Raw genomic sequence first — 12,851 nt, 5'->3', positions numbered from 1 at the left:
AATGCAGTGGCACAAGACTAATTGCCTCGACGCAACAACAAAGGCAGTTCCAGGAAATGCATCACACAATCAGGAAATTGCAAAGTAAATTACCTCACATCCATCCATTCAGGTAACCACAATAGTGGTGATCTTGCACTGTTGTACATAACAAGTAAATAAAAATATTTAAAACCTGAATTTCAGTACGTGCACAGTTGACTGACAAAAACTGACTGACAAATATTAAATGTTTATGAGTATTTGCAATATATATGAGGCAATGAACAAATAACTTCACCTTTTGCTCACCTGAAACGATATTCTGCAGTCAGTGATTGGACGTTTTTTATATTCTTTGGCTTAGAAGATAATTTCATGGTCCCCATTCCCCCGTTTAGCTAAAAACTGTCTTGGGTTCGTATAAAGTGTCTTATAACACATCACGAATCAACAGTTTTCAACCTATGGTTTCGGAGTTACATATGTGGCTCTTTTCACATAATATGGCTCCATAGAGACGGTAAAAACAATTATAAAATAACTGTAATGTAAATGAATATGAAACGTTTCAAAGTTATGGTGCACTAGACTGTTCCAGTAGGTTATGCAAGTTCACTGTGACGCTAATTATGTTTTCTGTGCGCTCTAGCGTCAAAATAACCTCCACCATTTTTATTCGCCTGTCGAATGCTACGGGTTGTATTGCTTTTAACAGACAAGTCAATTTGTCAATACTGTAATTGACACAATATAGAATAAACAAGTTGTTTCAAATCCCGTCTTACCGTTTTTGACAACGACGATTTCACTAAATGTTATAAAAGTTGATGAAAAGGCAATGTTTGGCATTTACGCAGTACATTATTGATGAAATGATTGATTTAATGTAACGGATGTTTTTTTTCAGAATTGCAGGAACACCGGTTTCGGCTGAAACAGCAAACAATTTCTGATTGACATACTAACCACTAGAAACAACTTTACAGCCTGAAGAATTTAGACTAGCAGTGAGAATTGGTAACAAGACTTCATACTGTAAACAGAAACCGCATTGTGTTTGACAATTTCTGCAAAATGGATATGATGATGAATATGGTTTATCTTGCTTTTATTCTTTCGTTGGTTGCAACTTCAAATGCTGGTAACTGCTATTTTTGTATGTTACGCACAACTTTATATTTCTCCGTTTATCTCAGGCGTTACCATTTATGCTCAAAAGCGTGTTTGTCTGTGAAATCCAAATCATTTTTTTGCAGCTCAACTTTTGTGCCACAAGGGAACAAGAGTTTTGCTTGATGGAATTGTGACCGCTAACAACTACCGTGGGAAGGCCTGCAGACGAAACCAAGTTTGCCTGAACGCAGAGTTTTACCAAAATGTGTCGGCAGGTGTTGGTAAGACACAATATATTTCCTACTATAAAATGACGACAATTGAACATATACAACACTTTTCTCTTGTTTTATGCTTTCGATATTAAGAAATAAACATATCTCTAACCTGAACAGTCAAATAAGGTCATTGCATAGATTGTGCCTATTTCAATGCCTTTATTTATTTATCTTTAGCTGTATGTTTGTGCCCATTACCAAATCACGTTTTGCAATAAATTTCCTAAGTACAGGAGTAGATTACAATTACCTTGGTGATACATAGGTGATTGCGTTATTTTAAACTACTGAAGGAAAACGCGTTGGCAGGTATCACCCAAGTTGGGTCATGCTACATTCCAACTGGCACCAATCAAACGTGTGCACAGTTGGCGTCCCAATACAGGGTCACCAACCATTACAACTGCTCTTGGAGCTCATGCAACACCTTCGCTTGCAATCCTCCTATTGTACCTAGTGGATGCCATGGACCAGTTGCACGAAACGGTAGGTGCTGGTTGAAAGTGGAATTGCTATTTGTCTCAGCTTAGAGACTAATACTCTCCAGTTGAACCCAGCCTATTTCTAGACATTCAACTTCTACCCATGTGTTCTTTAAGAGAGGTGTATGGCAAACTTCTTGCATGCGCGGACGCGTTTTTGGCCGGTTTTCCTTACCCTGGCACTCAGCAATGCGTGTAAGAGTTTCCCCGAACATACATTAATGTCTATTGCTGACAAAATTTACATTTTTCTGCAGCGTGAAAATAGATGCAGTCGTGGCTTGTCTGGCAAGAGAAACAAAGATATGTTTGACCGGTTACTGTCCCACTGTACTAGATACACAATCTACTAGAATTTATAGAACGTATCAGGTATTTTATCAATGTATATTTTTAACTTATGCTTTGGCATTTTACAGTCTTTTTGATGCATTATTCGCTGTAAAAAAATTGCAACTAAATCAAAATCTTCGCCGTAGGGTTTTTAAAGCATATGGCATTGCGATGATTTGGATTTAGTACGAATATTTAAATTTCGAATATGCAAACAAAATTATTTTCCTGATCAACATGAACTTTGAACCGTATTTTGTTTGAAGAGTTTAATACAGGAAGCAGGTTCCGTTACTACCCTCGACGCTCTTTTGAACGCGACTGGTTTTACGAATATTACAATGAAAACTGCAATAAATAAGATAGCCTGCCTACAAAAGGACTCTCCATTCCTACAAAACATCTCCCATTCTAACGTTAACCTGACCTGGCCAAACCCTATGTGTGATAGTCAAGTATTTATGGATCTGTATGACGCCGCAGTGGTCGAAATTCCCAGTATCATAAACGCCAAAACACACGAGGAGATATGTGTGTAAGTTGTTCTTGTTCTGTAATATACTGACCGAACACTCAACACAATGTAACAATATTTATCTAACTATTCTACATTTAATTTGTTTAAGATCGGTGAAGAAACTGCACACGCTGGCCCACAAAATGTGGAAGACAAGATGCAACAAAACGGCTGCGATAATTTTCCTTGAGCGTATGCTTCCAAGCTATTACGCTCCACTCTTCCCCGATGTTGAGATCGCACTAAACGCTTCGGAGGATTTTTTTACAACATTCGTGTTTCCGGGCTGTTCAAGTAAGCTATCGCTGAAAAGGTTTAAAGAAAGAAAAAAAAGGATGAAAATTCATAGACCAAAATGTCTGCCTTAGCTTGGGCAATTCTACATTGTGCATAGTATGGCTAATTTACTTTGTTGGTGAGCAACAGGAAGATGTAATTCAACCTAAATTAACACAGTAAATGTTTACAGAACCAGTTCGAAAACCCGTTTCATCGCCAAGTGTAAGTTCAACAAGCACTCTGAACACTGCAATCGATTCCAACACTTCCACCAATGCTACCGTTTCACCTGTTTTAGTCGGCGCCCATACAACATCCGGCATAGCTGGGATGAAGCAGGAATTTCTTCAGCAATGGCTATATATTGTTGTAATAACTACCCTCGCTGCAGCTTTAATGTAGCCCATTTGATTTACAATATATATTTTACATTTTTTGTATTGAGGGCAAATAATTATGAATAGTGCATGCTTAAAGTTCGCATCTATAATGTATTATGTAAATATAAATCGAAATGGGAGGCTATTTAAACTTCTCCACAGCCTTCAACATGAATTTCTGTACTTCATCACTTTCCAAGCACTTGCAAATCACCGTAATGCTGTTTTAACACCGAAAAACTTTATTTTTCAATAAAGTTATTCGCAGTGCTTTTGCTTTTATGGCAATTTTTTTCCTAGTGATGGATCTAGATGATCCATCAACTCACATTCGCTGTATATACAAAATTATAATCACAAATCACAATAAAATAGTACACTTTACACTTCTAGTATTGCCGCCCCAACCTTAACCGCGACGAATATATTTTTCTTGTTGTGTCAGGTCTATATTTTCTAAGGTTTTTTTACGGTTTGATTTCCACAACGAAATTAGTCAAAAAGCTTAGTTGCAGCTTAGGCATTTGGACCCCACACGGCGGAACATGGTTTCAAAAGATAGGACCTTAAGACCAATCACTTTACAGCGCCTTGGACACTTTTTTGAGGCCATAGCCTGCAGTAGTTTAACTACAAAACTAAAGCAGTGGCCCCGAAAAGCGCGAAATACAGTCACTTTTACAAAACGCAAGGTTGAAGCATGACAGAAGTATCATAACGAAACATTTGTTTTGAAGTTACGTCAATGACGCGAGGCCTTGCGGTAAGTACTGTAACTGCGTCACTATTCTCCCGGACGGACTTTCCACATTGACGCAGACCATGTTTTATTGCGTAGGTTTACTTCCCTGTCTTAATCACATGCGGATCGCAGGTTCGAAAAAGGGGATTTTTTGTTTAACTACTATTTTGCACAGACAAAGGAGATCCCGTGACCCCTTTAAACCACAAAGATTTAATTTTGAAAAAGATTTAATTTGAAAACGTCATTAACTTGACTTTTATTTACTTAATCACTCAAGAAATATCAGTCAAGTAATTGGCGAGATAACGATTGCGGATTAAGCATTTAAGTATGTTGAGTCAACAAAAAGTTTGCTGGATGGCGAAGAAGTCGGATTAACGCATCCTTATTACACAAAATCTCTTCGTCCCGTATTGATTTGTTTTAAATGCGACTATAGAAATAGAAGCTCGTGGGTATGTATTACAGAACATGCAATACACGAAATTTCCTTCATGTATTGTATGGTCTGTATACATACCACAAGCTTCTACTTTTTTTGCACACTGCGGTCAAGTGCTTCCACAACAGTCGCAAGCGCGTGCTGACTGTCGTTAAAACAAATTTATCACATACATGCGTCACCGTAAAGCCCCAATGCGTCAAGGGTGTTATGGTAAACATTTTTTGTAAAAGTACGGAGAATGGCGTAATGCGTGCCTTTCGAAACCATGGGGGATTTAAAGGAAGGCATTCAAAGTTTGCGATTAGTTTTGTGCTTTAGCTTGGAGGTCGCAAAGTCTGTTGTCATGAAAACATATTGTGAAATATGATTTTTTTGACTTCATGCGCTTCATGATAGGTTGGAAAACTTTATCTTTTAATTGCCAGTAATTTTTGATTTGTTCAATTTCATTTTGATTTGATGCAGGAAACTGTTTTGTCTATTTTGCATTGCGTATTGTAAAAAACGCTATTGTAATTTAAACTATAGTCACACTAACCTGTAGCATAGTCTGAAGAATAGTTAAACAACTTAAAGTGCTTGAAAATTTATGTCAGAGATATAATAAAACTTAATATTGTCAGCAGAAACCACAAGTGTGCTGATTTATAAGCCGTTGTAATTGTTATCACCACAACCTGATCATGACGTTCAATAATGCTTTTCCCTTCCTCTTGGTTATGGTTCTTGCATACACCGCAAACGGTAAGAGCTACTCATTTTCATGAAAACAATGGCGTACGAATTATATGCGTTTGTTCATTTTCGGTGTACACATTGATCTATTCATACGCAATGGTGCGTTGCGAACTTGAACGTTATGTTCTTGAATTTCACTGAAATTTTTTTTCATTCTTGTTTCTTGTAGCGCGAATTGTCTGTCACAGCGGAAAAAGAGTGACAGTGAGTGGGTCTGTGGTTTCTGATTCTTACCAAGGGAAGATCTGTTTACAAAACCAAACCTGTCAGAACACAGTGTTTTACAAAAATGAAGGATCGGCGGGCGCTGGTAACAATTATACATTTAATACCATTTTTCTTCTTGAATGTCTTTTTAAAAATATTTGGTTATTTCCTGTAAAGATCAGCTGTTTAGCTGCTGTTCCATTGCGCTTTCATGCATTTAAAGTGAGGCATTACCATAGCAACCCAATGGAATGAGCATTATCTTTAACAGGTATCACTCAGGTAGGAGCATGCTACACATCAGCAGCCACCAGTCAAACATGTGCACAATTGGCAGCCCTAAACAACATCACCAATCCACACAACTGCAGCTGGAGCTCGTGCAACACCTTTGCTTGTAACGCACCAATGGCACCTAGCGGATGCCCTGGTCCAGTAGCTTCAAATGGTAGGTGGTGCTAAAAGGCATAGGGCCGTCCTTGTTTTAGTTGTAGGACACATATATTTTCAAGTCTTATGCAATAGTTTGTATGGTCGTTTATTGAATAAATGACTGTTTACTTTTGAATGGTAGGTTATTGAATAAGTGGATGATTTTAAATCAAAAAAAAAAATTCTTCCAAAGTTTCAGGGGGCATAAACACTATGTTGAATCTGGTATTTTGCAGACATTCAAATCTTACCTAAGTGTACAATGAGGGAGGTATACAGTAAAGGTCTGTCATGCTTCGACAAGCTTTTGGCCGGTTATCCTTACCAGGGCACCCAGCAATGTGTGTAAGTATTGGTGACCGCACAAACCTGCTCGTTGAACGAACCATAAAGTGTGTCTTTTTCAGCACAAACATAGACTCGACCATGGCCTGTGTGATGAAGGAGCAAAGAATCTGCTTGAGTGGTTACTGCCCAAACATACTGGATTCACTACCTATCCAACTGCACTCAATTTATAAGGTAAAGCAATGACATACCCACAAATCCCACATGGTATTTAGATAAATAGATAATTTTAATGTTAATCTAATTCACGAAATGATATTGTGCTGAAATTTTAGTTGAACTAATTTCCAGCATTATCTTCAATACTAGTTTGATAAAAAATACTTTTACTGGGAGTTATGCTAGAATGAAAAAATATTTTCATTTTCAATTTTAGTTTAGTTCATCGCGAAATGAATTAATCATGCAGCGAAAAGGCCTAACAATATATATTTATTTCTCCTGTCAAGAAATTTATGCTCAACAACATGTTGCGACATAGTTATAGCTTTTTACATGTTATTTTTTGTGGTGTTTGCAGAGTTATTTACAGAGCACTGCCTCCATAAACAACCTCAACACTTATTTCGACTTGGTTAAAATTACCAATGTGACTTTGAGAACTATCATCATCAAGACTGCCTGTCTTCAACATGATGCACCATACCTACAAAACGTCACCCAGTTGCTTGTCAGTGTTACGCCGAACTTGACCTTGCCCAACCCAGTGTGTGACAGTCAAATACTCGTGGATCTGTATAACATCTCAGTCGTCGAAATTCCCAATATTTTGAACGCACAGACACACGAGGAGATATGTGTGTAAGTTACCTGGATGGAAATCTTTGAGAAATAGTGGTGTTGACCTGCACTCAGGAGGCTAACGAAGACTTAGTATCACATTTCTCTCCCCCTTATTTTCGTGTAAAAACTCGAATTGTTTTGTCAGTAGGAATATCTTCGTTTTCTGATATATATTTTCCGACATTAAAGGCATCGCCAGTATCACTTATTCAAATAGACCTGGTATAATAAATCTTAACAAACACATTATATTTAGATTGGCTTTTATTTTTATTTCATTTCTGGCTGTTGTATTACAGCTCGTCCAATAAAGTACAAAAGAAAGCTCTCGAAATGTGGAAGACGAGATGCAACAAAACGGCTGCGATCGAACTTCTGCGACCTCTGTTGCCAACATATTACTCACAACTTTTTCCTCAGATTGTGAAAGGAATCAACATCGCTGAGGAATTTATGACAACAAGTGTGTTGCCTGGCTGCCAAAGTAAGCTAAAAGAAAGTCACCAGAGACAAATAAAGCTCTGGGCAGTTTCACTTTTAATAAGGTCATTGAGCTAAACTTATTTTTTTCTTCAGCTGCCACCGCCGCCCCTGGTGCTACTACAACTTCCGGCGTACCTGGAATGAAGCAGCAATTCCTTCAGCAGTCTGTGTACCTTGTTGCTATGGCCGCCCTGACTGCTGCAGCCTTGTAATTGTCTGTTACGAATTGCCCACAAGCGATATTTCGCTTATTTTGTAATTTTATATGAATCTATATTTCCTTGGAAATTGAGCGTTCGCGTAAAACGTGGCATGAAATTTTCTCGGGTGGATGTTATGTCAATTGTTTAACTGTACTCCTTGCACTGGCTGTGTGTTGTATTTACTGTTTGTATATAAAAAAGACATTTATCCTATTTGAAGTATTTTTAAGTAGTTAAAAGGTGGCGGCTGCTTACTTCGATTAAGTTACATGTTACAATAAAAGGAAATGCTTTCCATGTGTCTTGGCCCGTACGTAAATAGTGTTTCTGCGGATGTTGTAGTCAAACGCCATAGCATGACGATAACTTTCTTGCTCTATTTGCAGAAAATCTTATATTTAGGAATTTATGTTGCAATAACCTCTAAACGAGGTGATCTATTTTATTCATTTACAGAAAAAAAAACTGAAATTGAAAACTGTTTGCCCAAACGTGAACGTCATTTGTATCGAATGAACCAATTTCGTTGCGAAAAACTTATGCCATATTACAATATTTAACTAACAATTGACGCCATATATAACAGAAGATTTATTGGATCAAGTCGCCCAGTTGCGCAACTGCTGTGTATCCACTTGTAATTTTTGCAGTAACTTTCCACAGTGCAACGAACGAATCAAGACATGTTACAAACTACGCGTTAATTAAAGCACTCGTCAATTTGTCTGCGTCATGCATGACGTCATGACAAATCGAAAAACCAGAGGCACAAGTCGTGCCGAAGCCCAAATTCAACATACAGATACCAAAAATCCGGATTACATCATAATAAGTCCGCAAGGCACTCAAATAATCACTTCAAAATTTTTTCAAATCATGCTTTTCAAACTAGGAAAACCTCGCACTGGTAATGGTAACGCGCGTGTGTATTTGCAGCCGTACTGACACAAAATTCACGACTTTAGCCGAGACCGAAATCACATTTATTCTGTTGGTTGATGAGGCTTGTGTTAAGTATAAAGTTCCAAATGTATACCATGGTTCACAGTCGAAGAGCCTTTGCAACTATTAATCACCACACAGCTACAACCAACAAGTACAACCAAGCAGAACTCAAATCTTAACACGTTTTTGCCGCATCGTTGGTTTCGGGCAAGAAAAATATTACATTTACTGATGCATAAAATTATCTTGCGTTGAAATTGGCCTTGTATTATTCGGTAACAATAAGTGACAGTAACAATAAAACAACATGGGCACCTCGATTGGCGCCACTTAAAAACTTATACATGTAGTGGTTTCTGCAGAGTTTTGCGAAGTACACTTTAGGAATCACTATACCGAAGGCTGTTTGTTATTTTTAGCTGTTAATGGCGTTTTGCTTGGTGTCAAATTGATTCTGCATTCATTACTGGGGAAAAGCCTTCTTGATAAACTCCAAACAGGAAATGAAGGCCACGCTCCGCAACTGCAGTCACGGTATACGAGACGTCACGCAGTATTTCCAATTGTTAAAATTGTATGCAGCAAAACGGCTGCGATCGAACTTCTTCGACATCTGGTGCCACAATACTAACTCTCCGCTTTTTTCTGAGATTGAGAAAGGAATCAACATCGCTTAAGAATATTTGTTTCCATATGTGTTCCCTGGCTGCCATTGTAAGCTGTAATAAATTAGATTTTGGCCAAAAGAATTGAGATCTAGTGTATTTTCTTGTTTTATATGTAACATGTTTATCAAGCTAAACACTATTGTTTCGGCAGATGGCTCCACTTCCGGCGTAGCTGGAATGAAGCAGAAATTCCAGCGGTCTGACTACCTTGTTGCAATGGCCGCCCTGACTGCTGCTGCCGTGTAATTGCCTGTTACCAAGTGTGCGTGAAAAAACGGCATCATGTACTTATTGCTCTCTGTAAATGCAACAGCCATGTTTCTAAATTCCTATGTCATTATAAAGCCTTAAATGTATTTTTTTATTTAATTTTGGATTTTTTCAAATTTTCCTGGACCGCTTTTACGTTTATTCAACGTTGTTATTACTGCTAGGATAAAGATTATGTGATTTCAAGTGTTTTTAAGCATTTGTTACAAGTAACACTATTCTTAGACTAACGATTGGTCGCAAACCATGAATGATAGGAATGGTTGAGTTTCTCATTTTATTTACAGTATAATCAAAGTTTTTGACCCTGTGATGGAAGATCCTGAAGGTCTACTTAATTACAAAGTACTACTTGATTTGATGTAATTTCAGATTGCAGTAGAAGGAAAAGCATTACACTCGCTTGGATTTGTCGTAAATAGACAAAATGGTCTCGTTGCGTACAATATTTGCACAAAAATAATTTGCCGAAAGCGAAGCGACAACTCACACTCTGCACCTGAAGCGTGGTAATTAATCTATTTGAGTCAAAATCAGTCGTGGCACTGGAAGAATTATAATAGTATTATCTGAATACGCAACAAGGAGTGGAGTGGAATAACTGGATATCTGGATGATATGATACGCCCATATACATGTTTCGAAACTTGTCCAATTGAGGTAAAAAAATGTCCAACTTTGCGAAAGGGACTATCAGCTGTAGAAACCTTTCCATGCTGCAAGTCCTCACACATGTCGCTATGTTTCTTTTGCTCAAGACTAACGTCATTTCGTGCACGAGGCATTATTGTCATTTCCTCAAAAGTTTGGATTGATTGCAAAGTGTATAGTTACGGTGTTTGGTACTGGACATTGTGCTTGTTGCTTGGCAACTGTTATTACGTACCAGAGACAAACATTAGTTAAATAAGTCAAAATAAATATAGTCCATGAATAAACGACTGTATCAAAAGCATTTTCCTGTAAATTTCATTATGTAATTTTGATCTTGACAGTTTTATCAATGGGGGGAAGCTGTTACTCACCTGATAACAATTCTGAAGGCAAATGCAAACGACATTCGTACAGAACGGGACTCAGAAATGCGTGAGCATGCTCTTGTGACACTTTTGCATGCAACGTTCCGGTATCATCGTACGTATGCCCTAAATTCACACCACAAAACGGTATTCCTGTTATATCGCTATATATCCATGTAGTTAAAAACAAAATCTACATACTCCATTCAGTTTTCTGAAATGTTTTTATAAGGTGTAGCAGAATGTCCAAAATACTCATTTGCGTTTCAAAAATTAAATGATTTAAAACGTTGTTTGTGTTACCCATGTGCACCGTAAGAGAGGTTTACGCTAAGGCAATGAAGACCATCCATGCAGTGTCTTTAGGTTATCCTTACCAATGATTTCAAGAGTGTGTGTAAGTGAAGTTGATTGATTGACACCAAGTAGACATTTTTTATCCAGTTTCAGTTTAAACTATTATGTATGTCACTTTTTTTTCAGAGCAAGTATCGACACGATGCTGTCAAACGCAATGAGGGAAATTAAACATTGCATTTCAGAAGATTGCTAATCCTTCTTAGATCATTTCAATATTCCTTTTCGTGACGAATTTCAGGTTAGTAACACTCCACTATTCAAAGGAGTTGTACATTTTATGGTCTTTAAAACGCCTATGGCCTTTATTTGAAATGGGGCAGCGGTGCCCAAAGTCGGTTTATCATTAAACAATGAATGTTTCATGATTACTATCTAGTTTTTAGCAAAACCTACCGGACATTTTTTTATGAAATCAAAGAAAAATTTTGATGAAAAATATTTAGTCAGGCTTATACTTGACGCTTCTGACTTTTTGGTGGTTCCTTGTCAACGTAAAATAACTTGGTTCCCTGGATTAAAAACTTTGGGAAACACTGATATAAGTAACAAAAATGAACAAGTATGGTGCCGAACTGTTCAATTTTGCGTTACCGATCAATGTGTGGCATCCTGTATTTACGCAAACAATGTTTCACCTCATAGAAATTCATTACGTTCGCCGACGGCGACATATCGCTCGAGGGAATCCTAAGGAGGACGTGAATGAACTTTTCCAGCAAAAATGGCACTTGGACAAGGAGCGAAATAGCAAAGGCGGCTTGTCTCCAGAAAGACTCGGTCCTCGTCAAGAACGCCAGCGGCTGGTTCGAAGGATCTGTCGTCGTGGTTAAAAACCCTGTTTGTGACCATCAAGCAGTCATGGGCTTGTTCGACATGGTGATGGCAGAAGTCCCAAATTTTCTTCAAGCTCAAACGCACGAGGAACTGTGCAGGTAAGTTACTAAAGCAGAAGCGCAAGCAGTCTGTAAATCTTATGGAGATACATGACAGGCTGAGTTGTGCAGAGCAGAATATTTTTGAGTTTCTAATACGATTAACTGCACACACAAATTCCACCCTGCTACTATTTCTTTCTTTCTTTCTTCTAGTCTAATCACCAGGCTGATTTCCATGGCCCACAACGTATGGCTGACGAAATGTAATAAAACTGCCGCAACTGAGCAATTGTTGGCCATGATTCCAGACCCGTATTCTCCTTTATTTCCAGACATAAAGAAAGCAATTGACATTGTCGAAGAACAGTTTGTTTCGTTTACTTACCCAGGATGTCAACGTAAGGAAGAAATTTGAAAATGTTATCAGTGCATTTCTTAATTTACCTGCTACAATGCCATCATAGCAATAACTTAATAAACCATAAGATTAGGTGAAGCATCAAAATTTATGACTATTGAAACACGTGTTTATACTTGCTTACGCAACTTTGTAAAATAAATTTATTGATTTCTATCTCTGTACTTGCTCGATTGCAAAACAGAAAGTTTCAAATTATCCAAAAGTTGTTTTTTAAATGCAGCATCTATTCCGAGCGAGACAACCAGCGAGACTTCTGTGGACAACGGAGTACAAAAGATTTCTCCTCTTATGCTGTTGTCATACTCATATTGCGCATTCCTCATTCTGAAAATGTTTGCTGGGATTGATAGAGGTTTAAGTATACTTTAAGCGATGCGTTTATCCAAATATAACAGCCTACGAAAAGATAATGTCGCATTACAAGTAATTTCGTATTCCCAGTACTTTTTGACAAGTTTGCCATAATGTCACGCTCGTTTAAAAACCACCATCCTTGCATAGCCTGTGCGAGTCTTTCACCTTTCACGAATGTTTGTTGTAACATG

At 37.8% G+C, this 12,851-nt stretch overlaps 2 protein-coding genes across 2 annotated transcripts; both read left to right on the top strand.

Annotated features, from left to right (window-relative positions):
- Positions 1-956: 956 nt before the first annotated feature.
- On the top strand, positions 957-3,692 carry LOC145910628 (uncharacterized). The gene is made up of 8 exons (XM_082997821.1): positions 957-1,123; positions 1,239-1,376; positions 1,683-1,859; positions 1,942-2,050; positions 2,113-2,227; positions 2,455-2,723; positions 2,815-2,999; positions 3,175-3,692. Exons 1-8 carry the CDS (start codon positions 1,057-1,059, stop codon positions 3,384-3,386), a joined length of 1,272 nt encoding a protein of 423 aa, XP_082853947.1. The 5' UTR covers positions 957-1,056; the 3' UTR covers positions 3,387-3,692.
- A 1,280-nt stretch (positions 3,693-4,972) lies between these two features.
- Positions 4,973-8,071, top strand: LOC145898427 (uncharacterized). The gene is made up of 8 exons (XM_082986875.1): positions 4,973-5,298; positions 5,462-5,602; positions 5,771-5,947; positions 6,168-6,276; positions 6,339-6,453; positions 6,800-7,080; positions 7,362-7,546; positions 7,639-8,071. The coding sequence occupies exons 1-8, from the start codon at positions 5,238-5,240 to the stop codon at positions 7,755-7,757; spliced, it is 1,188 nt and encodes a 395-aa protein (XP_082843001.1). The 5' UTR covers positions 4,973-5,237; the 3' UTR covers positions 7,758-8,071.
- The last annotated feature ends 4,780 nt before the right edge of the window (positions 8,072-12,851 follow it).

Source organism: Ascidia mentula, chromosome 1 (genome assembly GCF_947561715.1).
Source record: "Ascidia mentula chromosome 1, kaAscMent1.1, whole genome shotgun sequence".
In the NCBI taxonomy this organism is placed as follows: domain Eukaryota; kingdom Metazoa; phylum Chordata; class Ascidiacea; order Phlebobranchia; family Ascidiidae; genus Ascidia; species Ascidia mentula.
This window is presented reverse-complemented; position numbering and strand designations above follow the sequence as displayed.

What these genes read in the sequence shown, in the direction of transcription:
- LOC145898427 (XM_082986875.1), top strand. Translation starts at nt 5,238, where the DNA reads ATGACGTTCAATAATGCTTTTCCCTTCCTCTTGGTTATGGTTCTTGCA. An exon ending in TCTTGCATACACCGCAAACG is followed by an intron (nt 5,299 to 5,461) that starts GTAAGAGCTACT and finishes TGTTTCTTGTAG; the next exon opens with CGCGAATTGTCTGTCACAGC. An exon ending in TGGTCCAGTAGCTTCAAATG is followed by an intron (nt 5,948 to 6,167) that starts GTAGGTGGTGCT and finishes GGTATTTTGCAG; the next exon opens with ACATTCAAATCTTACCTAAG.
- LOC145910628 (XM_082997821.1), top strand. Translation starts at nt 1,057, where the DNA reads ATGGATATGATGATGAATATGGTTTATCTTGCTTTTATTCTTTCGTTG. An exon ending in AAATGTGTCGGCAGGTGTTG is followed by an intron (nt 1,377 to 1,682) that starts GTAAGACACAAT and finishes ACGCGTTGGCAG; the next exon opens with GTATCACCCAAGTTGGGTCA. An exon ending in ACACACGAGGAGATATGTGT is followed by an intron (nt 2,724 to 2,814) that starts GTAAGTTGTTCT and finishes AATTTGTTTAAG; the next exon opens with ATCGGTGAAGAAACTGCACA.